The 19,077-nt window shown below is 45.6% G+C and overlaps 1 protein-coding gene across 1 annotated transcript in view; it reads left to right on the forward strand.

The window, feature by feature from the left end:
- LOC124788223 (chordin-like protein 1) overlaps positions 1–19,077 on the forward strand; it is a 560,639-nt gene that overhangs the window by 424,245 nt on the left and 117,317 nt on the right. Inside the window, exon 6 of the mRNA XM_047255444.1 lies at positions 11,828–11,848. Within this exon, the coding sequence (XP_047111400.1) occupies positions 11,828–11,848 (21 nt within the window). The remainder of the gene's footprint in view (positions 1–11,827; positions 11,849–19,077) is intronic.

Genomic DNA, 19,077 nt, shown 5'->3' on the forward strand with positions numbered 1-19,077 from the left:
CTGAAATGCATTCAGGGGAGTAATTCTATTGCATATTTAATACTTATTCAGTATTAGCTATAGAAACATTGGACAAAAATATTTAAGTCCAGGGAAATAACACTGCAGTTGCTTATTTGTTCGTTTTAGAAGCTTGAGTTATGAACTGCAGAAATATATAACAACACTGCTTAACCAATCCTCTTTTCAGGTTTATAGATCGCTTCAAGCACTGTAGGAAGTGAAATCGGGCGAGTATACGATATACTATTCCTGTGTACATAAGGGGAACGAAGTTCATCGTCTCGTTGAAAGATTCCTCGTTCATCCTTAAAAAATCCTATGGTCATTTGGCTGTGCTGCAAGATTTGCTATCACATTAGTATGGCCGTGTGTAGATGCCTTCTAAGCCACTTTATCGGCTATGGCTATGTCGGCTTCCTCTTGCTTTTCTTTTTGTAGCACATAGCGATTACAGTTGTAATGCTCGAGAGTTCTGTATTATCGAGCGCCAGCATGTTCGCTACGAACGCTGAGTTCTAACTGACTCATCCCGGTCATAAATATTCCTTGCCTCCCACTTTCGCACAATAAATTGCCACAGTATTATTGCGCAATAAATATTGAGCGTATGAAGGCCACCTTAATTCTTGAACCCTTAACAGGTATCATAAGATTTTGTAATGTAACTGGTCATACTCCAGAAGTTTGCTATTGATTTATACAATGTTGTCAAAATTTATGAATTTTTTATTGACCTCGACTAGTGACATGTGTTTTCCAACATATGAAAGTGAAATAACACGAAATATATTAATAATCAAGGAGAAAATACAGAAAAAAACGGAAGTGATGTCCTGAAAAAGAGGACTCTCCTACTTTTCTCAAAAATCTAGAAATAAAACTTTTAGTCATTTATCCTCTTCCATGCCTGTTTTTCTTAAACGACCAACCATCAGAAACAGAAATAAAATTGGTCGAAAATTTCAAGGATGAATTCCCATTTTAATGTTGACTTTCGAATTTTTTATATGCCACACTGCAAGCTCTGTGTAAGTACTGTTAAATATAGAGGAGAGAGCGGATAGGCGGAGAGAGTACACTGAAGGCCTCTGTGATGGGGAAGATTTGTCTGATGTGACAGGAGAAGAAATAGGAGTCGATTTAGAAGAGATAGGAGATCCAGTATTAGAATTAGGCTTTAAGAATGCTTTGGAACACTTAAGATGAAATAAGGCAGAAGGAATAGATAACATTCCATCAAAATTTCTAAAATCATTAGGGGAAATTCCAACAAAACGACTATTCCCGTTGGTGTGTAGAATGTATGAGCCTGGCGACATACCATCTGACTTTCGAAAAAATATAATCCACACAATTCCGAAGACTAAAAGAGCTGACAAGTGCGAGAATTATCGCATAATCAGCTTAACAGCTCATGCATCCAAATTGCTGAAAACAATAATATACAGAAGAATGGGAAAGAAAATTGAGGATGTATTATATGACGATCAGTTTGGCTTTAGGGAAGGTAACGGCACCAGAGAGACAATTCTGACGTTGCGGTTGATAATGAAAGCAAGACTAAAGAAAAATGAAGACAGATTGATAGGATTTGTCGACCTGGAAAAAGCGTTCGACAGTGTAAAATGGCGCAAGATGTTCGAAATTCAGAGAAAAATAGTGGTAAGCTATAGGGAGAGACTGGTAATATACAATATGTACAAGTGCCAAGAGGGAATAATAAGAATTGACTACCAAGAACGAAGTGCTCGTATTAAACAGGGTGTAAGACAGGAATGTAGTCTTTCGCCCCTACTATTCGATCTGTACATCTAAGAAGCAATGACGGAAATTAGAGAAAGGTTCAGGAATAGAATTAAAATTCAAGGTGAAATGTGACAAGATTCACTAATGACATTGCTATCCTGAGTGAAAGTGAAGAAGAATTAAATGATCTGCTGAATGGAATGAACAGTCTAATGGGTACAGAATACGGATTGAGAGTAAATCGAAGAAAGACGAAAGTAATGAGAAGTAGCAGAAGTGAGAACAGCGAGAAACTTAGCATCAGGACTGACGGTAACGAAGTAGATGAAGTTAAATATCACCCACATTCCATTCAATCGCCGCCACCAACCCGACGTCCTGGATATCTGCATAACCAAGAACCTCGATCCTGACTTACATCTCCGAACCTTTCAAGATCTCACCTCTGACCACCTACCTGTAATCGGCCACATCGGTAATGCAATAGAACCGCCTCACCCACGACACAAAACCATTATAAATTGGGACCAATTCCACAGATGGCTAAATAACAACATTCGTCCCACACTGGACCTAACTACTACACAAAAAATAGAAGAAGCCATCGGCTCGTTAACAGACAAAATTAAAACAGCATATAAAAAAGCATCTACAACTATAATATTTCCCGAATCAAACGTTCACAATCTGCCACCACTTATACAAGATCTCAAATACCTTAAAAACGCAGCTAGACGCCGATGGCTCCACACACGAAATCCGGAAGATAGAAGACAATTAAACAGACTCAAAAAGCAAATCCATCACCGTGTACAGGAATGGAGAGCCGGAGTCTGGGAAGACCGTATGAGCACCCTACAACTCCGAAATAAAGACGACTGGAAACTAATCAAAAACCTGCGACGCACGAAAACACACAAACCGGCATTACTACACAGTAACAATCTCATCTTCGACGCCTTTAGCCAGGCAGAACTTTTTGCAGCCACCTATGAACAACAAAATACAATAGAACATCAAGGAAACCTACAACCTGACATACTACAATGTCAACAACATGTGACAACTACAGCCCAGAATATACGTCACCTCCTCGCGATCTACCAGAATTAACCACTCCTGCTGAAATAAAAACAATTATCAACCGACTTGGCACAAACTCTGCTCCTGGACCGGACCTCATCTCCAACATTCATCTCCAGAACCTGCCAAGAAAACCTTTAGTCCTTCTCACCAGAATCATTAACGCCTGTCTAATCAACCACTACTTTCCTCAAGCATGGAAGATCTCCAAAATAGTACCTATCCCCAAACCTGGAAAACACCTGAAGCAACCACAAAATTACAGACCGATAAGCCTACTCCCAACGATGTCAAAGCTCCTGGAACGCATCCTGCTCCCAAGAATCCGACAACCTTTACTTGACGGCAACATCATCAGACAAGAACAACTTGCATTCCAAGAAAAACTGTCAGCAGAACGCCAGATCCTCCGTATTACAGAACACATTACCAAAAACATGAACCTCTCCAAATATACAGCCGCAATTTTCCTAGACGTCGAAAAGGCATACGACAAAGTGTGGAAGGACAACCTAATTACGAAATTAAAAGACCAGACGGACATACCTGAATGTTACATTAAAATGATTGACAGTTTCTTACACGACCGAAGATGTTTTGTTCAGATTGATAACAAACGATCAGCCCATAAAATATTACAGGAAGGAATACCGCAGGGTTCGGTGCTTTCGCCGACCCTATTCACCGTATATGTAAATGACATCCCGAAAACAGAAACTTCGACAATAGCGCAATTTGCAGACGATACGGCACTCCTAGAAACGCACCGACGACTATCAACAACAATAAATAGACTACAACAACAAGTGGATCACACAGAAAAATGGGCCAAACTAAACAGGATCAAATTAAACCCGGAGAAGGCAGTCGCCATAATATTTACACGCCGCCGACCACAAATCCACGACCACATTAAGTTAAATGTAACGCAAATACCATGGACAACGTCAGTCAAATACCTTGGCGTAACAATAGACAATAAAATGCTATTCAAACAGCACATAGAGCAAAAACGACAACGCATACCAAGAACCATCCACGCAATCTACCCTCTTCTGGCCAGCAAGGAAATGTTTCAAAGAACAAAATTAAATATATCAAAAGCAAATGTTATACCCATGATGCTCTACGGCTGCTCGTCGTGGGGCATAACCAGTAGAACCAATAGGAAACCACTCCAAACACTTCAAAACAGATGTTTAAAGCTTATCCTTAACGCACCATGGTGGACGAGTACAAATCGCATACATGAAGAACTAAACATGCCGACAGTCGACAGCCAAATCATCACCTCTACAAGAAGATTCATCGAGAAAATAGAAAGGCTCAGACCTACCAGACAGCAATTACAGGATTTAGCAACTGTAGAACCAGCCCCTTGGCAAAAAAATAAGAGTTCCGCTATCCATCCTACAATACAACTAAGAGATGCAAATCAATAGAAAAGGCCACACCAGAACAACGAAGCTTCAATAAAATATATAAAAATACCAAGACTGTGGGCCTCAAGGACCAACAAACTGTGCCCAAAGGCTCTCCAACGAAAACAAGGTGTCCCATTTTCTCAAATAAATGGTGTCCCCAGTAAGCAAACCTACCCCGCACACTTGAAGGATCAACCTCCTCCGGAGGTAGTACCCTTGCCGACGCACCAAAAAAAAAAAAAAAAAAAAAAAAAAAAAAAAAAAAAAAAAAAAAAAAAAAAAAAAAAGCGAGAGAGAGAGAGAGAGAGAGAGAGATGAAGTTAAGGAATTCTGCGACCTAGGCAGAAAATAACCAATGAGGGAAGGAGCAAGGAGGACATCACAAGCAAAAAGGGAATTCCTGGTCAAGAGAAGTCTACGAGTCTCAAACATCGACCTTAATTTGAGGAAGACATTTCTGAGAATGTAGGTTTGGATCACAGCATTGTCTGGTAGTGAAACGTGGGCTGTGGGAAAACGAGAACAGAAGAGAATCGAAGCACCTGAGATGTGGTGCTACAGACGAATATTGAAAATTAGGTGGACTGATAAGGTAAGAAATGAAGAGGTTCTGCACAGAATCGGAGAGCAAAGGAATATGTGGGAACAAAGAGAAGAGACAGGATGATAGGACCTCTGCCAAGACATCAGGGAATGACCTCCATGGTACTATAGGGATCTGTGGAGGCAAAAATTGTAGAGGAAGACAGAGACTGGAATACATCCAGCAAATAATTGAGGACGAAGGTTGCAAATGCTACTCTGAAATGAAGAGAGAGGAAATCGTAGTGGGCTGCATCGAACCAGTTAGAAGACTGATTAAAAATAAATAAATAAATAAATACTCGGACCTGGTGTCCGTCACACAGACAATCTTTAACCCATATTTCGCCGATTGTCTTGGCATATAACGTCGGATATCAACATCAACCTTGGAAGGCACAAGCATTCATTTATCAGTGCACATAGTGCAACCTGGAGACTAACACTATTGACATTTCACAATAAATCTGTAAAGTATGTTTGACACTACTGCAATGGCATGTTCTTTTTCCTTTCTGCTTTCTAATTTGGATTTTGAAATAGAAGGACTGTCTTTATGAACAAAATCTTATTCATATATTACTGTGAAAAGTAATACACCTGTTGCAACCATCGAGAAAGATTATCTGTGGATTCATTATCACGTTTGTAATGAATACAAGTAATCCCATAAAATCAGTTCCAGAACTTCAGAATCATGTACAAAACATACGTTATTTTGAGAGTGCTTCTATTTTATCGCTGTAGAATGTCATCTAAATGTCATGAGTAAAATGTAGGCAGCATAGTTGTTCAGTATCTGAACTCCTAGCCAAATTATTAGCCATAAGTTGCAGATCAGGACTCTGCAACACAAAGTTATATTGTCTTGTTCTGACATTAGCTGGCGGTTGAGCTTTTCATCATTTGAAGCAGTTTCCCCTACCCCAGAAATAGGAATCACAGCGATATTTCTATTTTTTCCACCATATCCAATTCCTGCTTTGAATTTATATCATCACCACTTCCTGTCTTGTAATCTGGACCAATTTCTTCCAAATACGGAAAGACAGTGTAAATAATAATCATACTATATTACACAAGAGCAATCGCAATAAACATGAAATGTTGATAAACATCTCGACGAATAATAATCCCGCATCTGGCATCGTACGTCGGCGTGACGTTGTGGCGACTTTCCTGTGGATTTACTGAAGGTGAAACAGTGCGCCGGCACCCCACGTTTACAGAAGGAAAATCACACACCGGCTGAAAGGTGGACGGAATGAAAAGGCGAAACGACTCCGGAAACGGGGGGGGTGGGGGAGGGGGGGCGTCCGCCAAGAAGTTTGACAGCTGTCTCACAAAAGTATGGCGCCAGTTAAGAGATACGAGAATCAATCAGATCTAAATTCTATCAGGTATTCTGGCCTTGCGCAACTAGAAGTATTATGCCAGTCAGGAAGGGACGCAATTTTAAGACGGTCTCTAATACATTCATATATTGTTCTTCGTTCTGGAGAAAACATCGGTAGGTCTGTTGTGTAGCACACTGCTTGCTCATTGATGACTGTTTGGCGCCTGCACTATCTCCACGTAGGCCGTCCGCAGCTCGTGGTCTAGTACTAGTGGCTGTCGTTGCTGCCTCTGGATCACTGGGTCCCGGGATCGATTGCCGGCCGAGTTGGGGATTTTCTCTACCCGGGGACTGGGTGTTTGTGTTGTTCTCGTTATATCATCATCATCATCATTCGAGACAATGGCTAGATTGGACTGTGTAAAAATTGGGACTTTGTACTGGTGCTGATGACTGCGCAATTGAGCGCTCCACAAACCAATAAAATGTAAATGTAAATGTAAATGTCCTGTGACTAGGGCCTCCCGCCGGGTAGACCGTTCGCCGGGTGCAAGTCTTTTGATTTGACGGCACTTCGGCGACTTGTGCGTCGATGGGAATGAAATGATGATGATTATGACAACACAACACACAGTCCCTGAGCGGAGAAAATATCCGACCCAGCCGGGAATCGAACCCGTGAATTCTGTCGCGCTGACCACTCAGCTACCGGGGGCGGACCCCACAAACCAAACATCATCATCATCATCATCACTTTGGCCAGCCGGCTACCACGTTCCCCAGTATGTAATGCTGCTTTGCGAGTCGTACACTCTCTGATGATGATGTGAAATATGTTTGTTCATAAACATTGATAAAATGATTTCTGCCCATTTGCTAACCCTCTTCCATCACACAGCAAACGTTTTCAATGCATTTATGTAGCTTTCCCGCTTAAGAGGGGGGGATTATGTGGTTGAACTGCTATCTACCTGAGGCGGCTTAGCAACTGATAAAATTATTTTTTCAAGTTCGTTATCACTCAAACGATACCTCCTAGCCAGCTTCCGATGGAATTATTCACTATCCGGTGCATTATTACGCCCGCCATGGAGAGTCGTTTTGAGTCGCAACCTGCAAGTAGAGTTACATCCTATTGCCAGGTGGACTGGGAGTCTCCGAGCGGTAAATTAAACTAATTGCAGAGGTTCTCCGTCTTTGTGTGCTTCGCCACCTTACCTTCGCGGAAAATAATTATTGTGTCATAAACGTATAATGTGTGTGTGTGTGTGTGTGTGTGTGTGTGTGTGTGTGTGTGTGTGGACCACCAGTCTTAAAATCTCCATCGGACACACGGAATACCGTCAATAGTGTTTCATGCTTCAGATGATGATTCGCTAGTACAGCTCATGGTGTTGATCAGGAACTGCATGCGTACCCGCTTCGCGCCTTGCCGGTCAAGTCCTAGCGACGAAAATTTCTTGCATCATCGGGATTCGATCCTGCTGCCTGTGACTCTAGCGCCATCGCACAGATAAGCATGCGTTAGCGACCTTGATTGGCGGTCCTCGCACGGGACATGAAAACGCACGTGGACGAGGAATCGGTGGCGTCACAGAGTGGAATTCCACGTACCACTGTACTCTGGAGCGTGAAATAAAGAATTTGGCATGTCAGATTTTTGGCTCATGGAGAAGAACATCGCCGGTGAGACGGGACACCGTTTTACGTTACAAGCAGAACATGAGATCCACCATATTGCGTGGCGTCAAACATAGTATTGGGTGGGTTTTTTTTTTTCATAGAGTACATGATATGAATATTATAACTTCAGTGCTACAACAATGTGCTGTTTCAGTGATGATCTATCAAAAACGCGTCGTTTTGGTACAGTAAACGTATTAAACAGTAAATAGTGACGTTTGCAGATACAGTCTTTGCTCAGTGTGCGCCATTTATTGAGGTTTCGTCGCCACAAGAAAGCTGTAGCGCAGTTAATAGTTCAAAAAAAAATGGCTCTGAGCACTATGGGACTCAACTGCTGAGGTCATTAGTCCCCTAGAACTTAGAACTAGTTAAACCTAACTAACCTAAAGACATCACAAACATCCATGCCCGAGGCAGGATTCGAACCTGCGACCGTAGCGGTCTTGCGGTTCCAGACTGCAGCGCCTTTAACCGCAGGGCCACTTCGGCCGGCGCAGTTAATAGTGTTGTGAGTTCTGAGGCGACGAAGACAACAGTAGTAGTACTTTTGCGTTCACCTCGTTCGAATTTTTTTTCGCGTTTTGTTTTAGAGATTCTGGGTCTTTCGTATTCATGTAATACAGGTCGATGTTACGTATTACAGATAATGTACCCGCTGCAACTTTTGCACCGGCCATTGTGGCCGAGCGGTCTTAGGCGCTTCAGTCTGGAACCGCGAGACCGCTACAGTCGCAGGTTCGAATACTGCACCGGGCATGGATGTGTGTGTTGTCCGTAGGTTAGTTACGTTTAAGTAATTCTAAGTTCTAGGGGACTGATGACCTCAGATGTTAAGTCCCATAGTGCTTAGAGCCATGTGAACCATTTGCAACTTTTGCAAAGGCCACGGATTGAAATGTGGGCCCCGTAACTTTAAGCCTGAACGTGACTGCCAGTCTATGTCTGAAAATGGCACTAAATACTATGGGACTCAACATCTGAGGTCATCAGTCCCCTAGAACTTTGGACAACTTAAACGTAACTAACCTAAGGACATCACACACATCTATGCCCAAGGCAGGATTCGAACCTGCGACCGTAGCGGTCACGCGGTTCCAGACTGTAGCGCCTAGAACCGCTCGGCCACACAGGCCGGCAAATCACTATGCTTTTTGTTCACGGCTATTAAAGCTAACCTTTACGAGCAAACTCAAGGGAGAAAATTTTCTGTTTAGCTCTAAAAGTAAACTGTAATTTCTCGTTATCATTGTGTACTTGAAACTATCCTCACGCTGCTTACACTAACTGTGACGTTACCAACCGATGAGCAGACCTGGTTGGCGTTTGGTTGCAGATTATAGGCGACACAGGCGTATTCCAGACGAAAATAAAATGATAGGAGGATAAATACGAGCAAATAAATAAGTCAATAAATGTTAAATGACGCGAAAACAATTAGAAACATAAAAATTGTAATTAGACTAATTAACTGAATAAAAATAATATAATCAAAATGTTTTAGTTGGATTTAGAAACCCGTTGTAATTGATGAGGTTCGAACCGACGATCTTCTATGTACGAAAGTAATGCACCGCATTTTTTTTCTCAGCCCCAAACAGTGCTACGACTGCGAAACGTTACGTACGTATTTTTTGAAGTCTCCTGAGTCTGCACGCCATGTTTCCGTCACTTGCGACAGACAGCGTAGCTGCAGGACAGTTTTAAAATGGTGTCTGGTGATGATGTACGTTACAAGCAACGTGCCGCCATTGAATTTCTCATTGCAGAGAAGAAAACTGTGGGGAATATTTTTAGCGCTTGTGCAAGGTCTATGGAGCATCTGCTGTCAACAGAAGTACAGTTAGTCGCTGGGCACGTAAGGTGAGGTCATGAGAAGGCGGTTCGGCGGAGCTCCACGATTTGCAGCGGTCGGGGAGACCATCCACGGCTGTCACATCTGACATGTTGCAGCGAGCTGATGTTGTCATTCGCGAGGGCAGACTCATGCGTGGACGATGAGGAGGTGATTCACACAGTGAAGCACTGGCTGCGCCACCAGAACAAGGATGGTACCGACAGGGCATACACGCCCTTTTCTCGCACTGAAGGAAGGCTATAGAACGGGATGGAGATCACGTGGAAAAATAGGATGTGTAGATAAAACAACATTCTTTCGTCTGTGTGATTCTCATTGTGCTCAATAAAGAATTGTTGAAAAAAAAACTGCGGTGCATTACTTTCTGGGCAACCCTCGTACCACACTGATACACTAACCATTGCGCTACACCACATCGCTGTGTGGAGTATTTATACGAGGGTGAGTCAAATGAAAACCTCAAATTTGTAACAAGAAATCGAAATTTTGCGCCACATCGCTGTGTGGAGTATTTATACGAGGGTGAGTCAAATGAAAACCTTAAATTTGTAACAAGCAATCGAAATTTCGCGCCGTTAACCTGTAAGTTGCTAAGCGTGCTGCAAACTGCGTGCAGAATGGCCTGTAGGTGGCAGCATGGTACAGATACACACAAACCACTGCAGTACCAGTATAAAGATGGCCGCCCCACTTGCGACTTGCACCAGGGAAGAACAGCGTTCTGTTATTCGGTTTTTGCGTAGTCAAGGTGTGAAACCTATTGAAATTCATCGACGAATGAAGGTTCAGTACGGTGATGCATGTTTGTCAAAGCAGCAAGTCTACGAATGGAGTAGGAAGTACGCAAATGGTGTGACTTCAGTGGAAGATGCTCCTCGTCCAGGTCAGGCACAACGAGTTATGACTCCACAGAACATTGCAGCAGTTGAAGCCATAGTGAAGGAAAACCGCCGAGTGACACTGAATAACATTGCAGCATGTTTACAGTTTAGTCATGGGTCAGCCACACCACATTGTGCATGATGTGCTCCAGTTTCACAAAGTGTCTGCAAGATGAGTGTCATGACAGCTGACTCCTGAAATGAGAGAACGACGTGTTGATGCTTGTGAAGAACTTCTTCGGCGCTTTGAACGAGAAGGTGATGGCATCGTTGCAAGAAATGTTACTGGGGACGAAACCTGGGTTCACTTCCACCAACCGGAAACGAAGAGAGCGAGCAAGGAATGGCGCCATTCCTCATCACCAAAACCAAAGAAGTTTCAAACAGAACCATCAACGGGGAAGGTAATGCCGACTCTGTTTTGGGACGAAAAAGGCGTCATTTTGGAGCATTACATGCCTAGGGGGACCACTGTCACCATTGCATCATACACAGATCTCCGAAAAAATCATCTGCGGCCTGCAATCAAACCAAAGCGACCGTGGATTGCTGTCAGCAGGTGTCCTTGTGCAACATGACAATGCAAGGCCCCACACTGCCCGTACAACAGTTGCAACAATCACAGACCTGCATTTTTTAATGTCTTCCTCTTCCACCATACTCACCAGACCTTTTTTTTTAAAAAAAATCTTTATTAACAAACCATTATAATTATACAAAGTTAACCCACTTCCTTAATTCATTAGTGGGTCATAACACTTATACATTTATACTAAGTTTGCAGCAAGTTTCAGTTTTAATAAGTGAGCTACAGTTATTGTTTAACAATCAATAGGGCATCTATTATGTAACATCTACAGTTTATATCTAATTCCTAAAACTAATTTATGTATTCTGCAGCGTCACATGTGTGCCAGTGATAGATATAAACCTACTTTTAATCTGCCTTGCTCTTCGAGCTAATCCCGAAGAGCATGCCCCTGGCACTGGGCAGGGCTCGATGTTAAATTCGCTGCAGTTCCTAACGTAATTTCCTATAAACTAAGTCCTACAAACTAACTTATCCTACGTCATATCGGGTGTGTGTCACAATCGGTGGTGTTGATCCCTACTCCCCCTAATCCTGCACGTGGCGGATTCCAACTGAGATGAAAGTCGGCCGGTCCACGCACAGGCGGCATGGGAATAGGGCTCTAGGACGCATCCGGTGGTTATTGTCTTTATTATTTAGTGTATCTCGCTTAAGTATTCAGTTAGAACTTTTCGCGATACCTCGTTAGCTAATGTGTTTAAGGTCTGAAAAGTTTCCTCTCGTCTAAGTGGCTGGTTCAAATGGCTCTGAGCACTATGGGACTCAACTGCTGAGGTCATTAGTCCCCTAGAACTTAGAACTAGTTAAACCTAACTAACTTAAGGACATCACGAACATCCATGCCCGAGGCAGGATTCGAACCTGCGACCGTAGCGGTCTTGCGGTTCCAGACTGCAGCGCCTTTAACCGCACGGCCACTTCGGCTGGCTCTCGTCTAAGTAGTTGATATGTGTCATAGTTGCGTAGTGTGTCACGTAGTGTGTTTGCGACATCATTGAAGAGGGGACATTCGTAAACTACATGTTCGGGTGTACCCTCCGGATCGCCACAGTCACACGCTGGTGTAGCCCTCTTCCCAAATCGACATAAGTATGTCGGGTAGGGTCCATGGCCAGTGGATCAGACCTCGTGTGGGCTCAAAGTATTTCAATTCCAGGCGTTCCCTTACATCAGGTATAGACCGGAAAGTTCTGCGTCCAGCCTCTTCTACCTCCCAAGACTCCTGCCAGAGTTCCTCCCCTCTCTTCCTTAATTCCCTTTTATCCCCCACCCTAATACCCATGATATCTACAATCTTCTCATAATTTCCCTTTTTGGCCCAATACCAAGCCGGCTGTTCTCTTATCTTTATGTCCAGAGGGCAGAGCCCTATTATGACTAATAGCCCCCCCCCCCCCCTGGAGATGTTCTGTAGGCTCCCACAGCTCTTAATACCATGCTTCTCTGGACTCTTCTCACTGCCATGGCGAGCACAACCCTCGCGAGCCTGTGCGCCCAGACTCCCGAGCCGTAACCCACAACTGAGGTTAGGATGATATTGCGGTAGAGTTTAATTAGGTGTGGAGGGTGATGGAATCTTTTATGGCCTATTGAAATGAGGTTATTTAATATCTGGAGAGCTCTCTGGGTAACAGTATCAATGTGTTTTCCGAAGCTCCACCTCTCATCAATGATAACTCCTAGATAGCCTGTCTCACGTCGTCGGAGAACTGGTGAACCGTCAATTCTGACTGTCGGATTTCTGATAAGATGTCCTTTTAGCAACAGGTAAGTGGATTTGCTGGGGATATCGTCATTTTAGTCGTATGGCACCACTGTTGGAGTTTGTCTATAGCTGTCTCTATTTTTGGTTCAATGTCTTCGCGGCTACGGCCGCCAACCAACAGGAGGAGGTCATCTGCGTAGGCTATCACCTCTAGCACCTCATCACTTTGTTGTAGTCTGTCTAATAGAGGCTCCATATGGATGTCCCAGAAGAGGGGTCCTAAAACGGAACCTTGGGGACATCCTTTGGTAATTGTTTTTCCAACTCTTTCGCTAGGGGATGATAGCCAGAACTCCCGATCCTTGCAATAGTTCCTCAGGCAACCGTATAGCGGCCCTGGACACTTTCTCCCGCAAGCAGGAGAAGAGCGAAGGCCACCACAGGTTGTCGACGGCGCCACTGATGTCAACCATGATGCCAACCACGTATTTGTGCGGGGTCGAGCTGCAGACCTCAGCTGCCAGGGCGATTGCATCAGATGCCGACCGCCCCGGCCTGAACCCGAACTGCCTGTTGCTCATCCCGCACAACACCCGGTGTGCTGCCAATCTGTCACCTAGCAATTTCTCCAGTATTTTACCGAATAAATCCAGCAAGCAAATCGGCCTGTATGATTTCACTTCCGCGGGGACCTTGTCTGGTCCTTTCTTTATAATGACTACGTTTGCCGTTTTCCATTTCTTTGGGAACTTTCTTTGTCTAAGGCATTCATTGTATAGATGCGTAAGTGGCGCAGTCAGCTGAGGCGCCAGGAACTGCACTACCTCCGCCACAATGCCGTCTGGCCCAGGTGCTTTTCCTCTTTGCAGTGATCTTATATGGGCTGCTACCTCCTCCTCTGAGAAGGGGTAGACAGCCGTCTCATTAATGTATTCTTCTTGATCTTCATCTCTCAGTTGCTTCTGCCCCTCTGTCTCCCCATCCGCATTGTCGTCAGGAAACAGGGACCAGTCTCCTGCCAAGATTCCGTCATCATGTCCCCGTACCTGACTGTTGATAGCTCCAGAGGAGAGCGGATTTTTCTCTTACCAACTTATATGGAAGCCCCCATGGGCCCATGACTAGCTGGTTGAGCACGAAGTTTTCCCAGCTTCTCATCCTAACTTCACGCAGTTCCTTTTGGAACTTCCGCTTTTCCTCCCTATATAGCATCTGCCACCTTTGTCGTTCCTGCCAGACGACACTGCGCAGGTGGTGCCTCCTCAGCCTTCTGACAGATTGACGCAGTTCTCCTAGTTCAGCAGACCATGGTGACGGAGAGGCCGCCATGGCCCTCCTAGTTGGTACAGCTGCCCTCACCGCTCTTGTCACTGCATTCACCAGTTCCTCCGCTCTCTGTTCTACGTCCATGTCCAGATACATGTCACCTTCCGTTAATGGAGGAATGTCACACTCCCTTGCTTGGCGTTCCCAATCGGCTCTTCTGTAATTTAGTTGTACCTCCCATCCCATGGCCCAGCGGCACTCTCTTTCTCCTAAGGTGTAAGTTATCAAGTTGTGGTCGCTTGTGGTGGCGTTATCTGTAACTCTCCAGTTTTGAATATTATTGGCTGTGTTTGGTGTTACAAGAGTGACATCAATATTTGTGCCCTGTCCTCCTCCTGCAGCGTAGGTAGGAGGATTACCAGGCCTGTTTGCTACCACAAGTTGTGATGCCATAATGAGTTCCTCGACTTTTTCACCATTTGCATCTCTTGTGCCACTGTACCACAGGGGGGATTTAGCATTAATGTCGGCTGTTATTACAACTTTTCTTCCCCGCAACGCCGTGGTTACTCTCGCTAGGTGGTCTATGTACTGTTCTATGTTATCACCATACTGGAAATACATGTTTATGAGAGTAATGGTTCCCATATGGGATTGCAGCTCCACGACGTTACAGTGGCTAGTTGTAAACTGTGAGAGTGTGGTGACTTTCAAAAGTTTATTTGTAATTATAATCGCCGCCTTCGGGTCATCCCCTCTGCTGACTATTTGCCAGCTTGCGGCAGCAAATACGATTTTCCCAGCCAGGGAGTATGGCTCCTGTAGACAGAGTACATCTAGTCTCCTCTCCTCCACCTCCCTTCGGAGCTCCTGCATTACGAGTCTGCTGTTATGAGTGTTAAGTTGTCTAATATTTATTTTTGTCATTAGGGGAAGTACGTATGTATTCGGTCATGTGGCCAGGTCTTACTCCAGTCCAACGCAATTCGTGCTAGTACTGATTGTTGGTAAATGTCGTCAAGATCAAATTTCTCACCTCGTCTTTCGAACACTTTCTTGAGCAGGTCTCGCAAGGCTCCGAATTCGGTGGGGAGATTCACTGATTTTAGCTGGATTCTGTCAACAGCCTCCATAACCGAGATGGTTATCTTCCTGCCGTCTTCATGTCCTACACGGACCACATGTCGTAAGGCAGTGGTCAGGGTAGCCGGCTGCTCCAGTCTAGATAGTTGCATGGTGTACTCCAAGTTGGGGTACACCCTTACCGGATCGACCGGTGGTAGTCTCACTATTGATGTGCTTTGTAAAGTAGAGCTCGTGCTTGAGCTTGTCACTGTGTTTTCCTGAATTGGTTGTTTGTTCGTGTGGTCGTCTTTAGGCGTTGCCACAGCCACAGGATGCCCTTGCCGTTGTTGGTGTAATTTCGGCTTTGTTCCCCGGCTTTCAGAGGAGAGAGTTTCGGCCATGAGGGGGAAGTTAGTTTGTATGGCTATGTCCATTGTCGGGAATTCAGTTGGTATGGCTTTGTCTTCTGTTTCAATTTTAGCGGCGCCCGAGAGCGACCTCAAAAAAGAATCTATTTGCCCTAATGGCGTCCCTCCTCCTTTTGATCGGGGACTTTCGCTTTGGCATCCTGTTCGGTATGCCGGGCTCAACCATAATCAATTCTAGATATTAATCTCTGTTCCAGCATTCTATATGTCGGGCAATTCCTGCCTGTGGCTCCGCAAGACTTTTTTCCTCGATTCTTGCATGGTATGCAAACTGCCGCCGCCTTGCAATCTTTGCGGCTATGACCGTTTTCCCCACACTTAGTGCACGCCGGCTCCCTGGTGCACAGCCTTAAGATGTGATCCAACTCACCACAGTTGTGGCAACGAGGTACCACGACATAATCTCGTGTATCGATGGCATGAAAACCAACGTATAATCTGCCAATTGTTGTTATATTTCTCCACATTGGCGCTGTTTCTTCGGCGACGTGATGAACAACATCACGACCCCGTGGCCTAGTCTTAAATTTCAACTTAAAGCAACTCTTAAATTCTTCCTCGTTCATTCCGACAAAGTTTTGCTGTCTGATTGTTTCTGAAAGTTCATCATTTGTCATAATCGTGGGAACGTCGTATAATATAACGAGAGAATTTCTTTTCCTCGGTGGTTCACATTTGACCACCGAGTTCAGTTTCTGGTTGTTCAACAGTTTGTCTTTGTCCTGATGAGAGGCAACTTCGACAATTACGGAGTTTCTGCTTGGTTTTATCTTTTTAATTCTAATTTTGTCTTTTACAGGATCTATGTTTTATGCGAAAAGTTCCTGTATTTTCTTAACGCTCGTGTCCTGTCCAGGCAGTGTCCTAAGGAAGACTGCTGTGTCTGTTGTCTTTGTCATTTTATCAGTTGTGTCTCTCGTCGTGTTTTGTGGGCGCTTAGTGGGCGCTTGCGCGGCCACGGCCGCCCACGTCTTTGCCGGTTGCCTCCTTAATCTGTCATTTTCTTTTTCTAGTTCTTCAACCCTGCCTTCAAGTTTAGCGTGGGCAATAGCCCATGCTGCCAATTCATTTTTGATGATGGCAAGTCCAGCTTGGCTTATCTTCCCATTCTTTATTTGTTGCTCCATGAGCAACGTGATTCTAGAGTGTCTCTGCATCACTGACTCATTCTCTGCCCGTCCCTGCTCGTCCTGTGGAGAGGGATCAGGCGCAGCGGAAGCCCGTTGAGGCGCACACGAATCACTCGTTTCATTTGTGGCCATGATTGTAACGAGTGATGAAAAAGGTGGGAGCCCGTCTCTTGTCCCGGACCGGCTCCCCTGGCATGGCGGGGGGGGGGGGGGGGGCGACTTCTGCAGCTCGCCCAGCGACCTCGCCCCTAGGTCAAGGGCACTTCCGAGCTGCCGGGTTCAGCGCACCGTCGCCAGTGCACTGGTCCCCCTCGGTGACCCCGTCATCGACGATTTCACGCGACGCTCCTCGGCAACTGCACCCCGCACTCCGGAGAGGCGGATGCACCCCTCGCCCTTCGCCGCCTACTTGCCCGAGTATCCACCTCTCGGCCAAGGACCCACTCCTACTCAGGTGGCGGGCCGGTCCCCCAGACGTTCGGCGGTCTGGACCCATCTAACCTGGCCCAGGCGATGTCACCACCTCCTGGGTTTGGCAGAACACGCCCCGGTTGCCCAGGGGCGCGGCGAAGCACCCTTGCCGACTCGCGCCGCGATCCCACGCCGACAAACGAGATCGCCGGCATGCAGAGCACCTGCTGGTCTGTGCCCTGCGAATAGAAAGGGACAGATGTTCGGTCCCTCGACACAGCTCCCCCTGTGCCACGCACCCTTCGCTTTCGCATCGGGTTGGGTCGCAGCTCTCCCTTTTGTCGCAAGGCAGAACGCCGAGCTTAACATCTGGCACCACGGGAAGGCGGAAAGAGCCACTTGGGAAGGAGAGGCTATGAGAGACGCGTCACTTCCCCTGTGAGGACTGCCGCGGCACGCCCCAATGGAAGCGATACGCCCCAGTGCGAGCGTCCGTGCCTTACGGCGCGCCGGCAACGGGCGGGCCCGCGCCGTCAAGCGACCGACCTCACGCCAGACCTTGCCCCAAGTGATTTCCATATGTCTGGACCGCTCAAAGACGCAATGGGAGGAAAGAAGTTCCGTTCTGATGAAGAGGTACGCCACCGGTGCATGAGTGATTGCGCGCAGTACCAGAAGAATTTTTTTCTAAAGGAATTTATGCACTTTGTAAGCGCTGGAGGACTTGCATTGAGCGTGAGGGAGATTACATTGAAAAGTGATACAGCTTTGTACCACTTCTGCACAATAAATGATATTTTAAAAAAATATTTTAGTTTTTCATTTGACTCCCCCTCTTATTTATAACTTTGCTGACCTAGTCGCAACGACTTAAAAAAGAACAGCTTCGCGCTATACCGTACAAAGCTCTTCTAATGTAAGCTGGTCTCTGTGATTATATTAACTGGATATGTGACGCTGAATCGTGTCTTGTGCGGAAATATCCAGTCATGTTTGATTAGTAGAGTGTGAGAAACGTGTATATTTCATTAGCATCGCTGTGTGTGTGGTTTGTGTGTGTGTTCTTTTTGGGTGTACTTATCATGTGTGATGAAATACGAAATAGAAGTGCCCGACCCATGATTCTGTATCCAAACACATCAAGAAATTTGAAGTGAACTGACCAATTGTTGCGACAGTTTGGCAAAGGTGAATTGTTTGGGCGTGAGGTTGAGCGCTCTGATTGGAGGAATCCAGCTCCAACGGGTGAGGTGTCAGCTGTCAAGTAATTTTAATCGGATTGTAGAATGTATCTCAGATCGTTCTACAGCAGTATGCAACGCTCCTGTATTAGCTGTTAATGATATCGACGAGTCCAGAATCTTCTCCGCGCTTTTCTTCGATCTTCTTCGACAGTCGCTTACGGAGTTAATGCATCCGTCTTACTTGCGTTCATTTTCGTAAGTAAATATGGTGTGTCTAGGGCCACCCGTCGGGTAGACCGTTCGCCGCGTACAAGTCTTTCGATTTGACGCTACTTCGGCGACTTGCGCGTCCATGGGGATGAAATGATGAGGATTAGGACAGCACGACACCCAGTCGCTGAGCGGAGAGAATCTCCGACCCAGCCGGGAATCGAACCCGGGCCCTTAGGATTGACATTCTGTCGCACTGACCACACAGCTACCGGGGGCGGACATTTTCGGAAGGAAACTATGTGCTTTGAGAGCCAAATAAAGCAGACAACGGCCACTGGAGAGCGCTAAGAGCGCAGATAACGTTAACTAGCTCGACCCGTGTGTCCCTCGTAAGATCCGACGTCCCGTCCACGTCCATGTTTGCTGCCTCGTCCCGTGTAAGGACGGCTTTTACGGGAGCGGGTAGTCGCGTCCTGCATCGAGGTTG

Source organism: Schistocerca piceifrons, chromosome 1 (genome assembly GCF_021461385.2).
Source record: "Schistocerca piceifrons isolate TAMUIC-IGC-003096 chromosome 1, iqSchPice1.1, whole genome shotgun sequence".
Lineage (NCBI taxonomy): Eukaryota > Metazoa > Arthropoda > Insecta > Orthoptera > Acrididae > Schistocerca > Schistocerca piceifrons.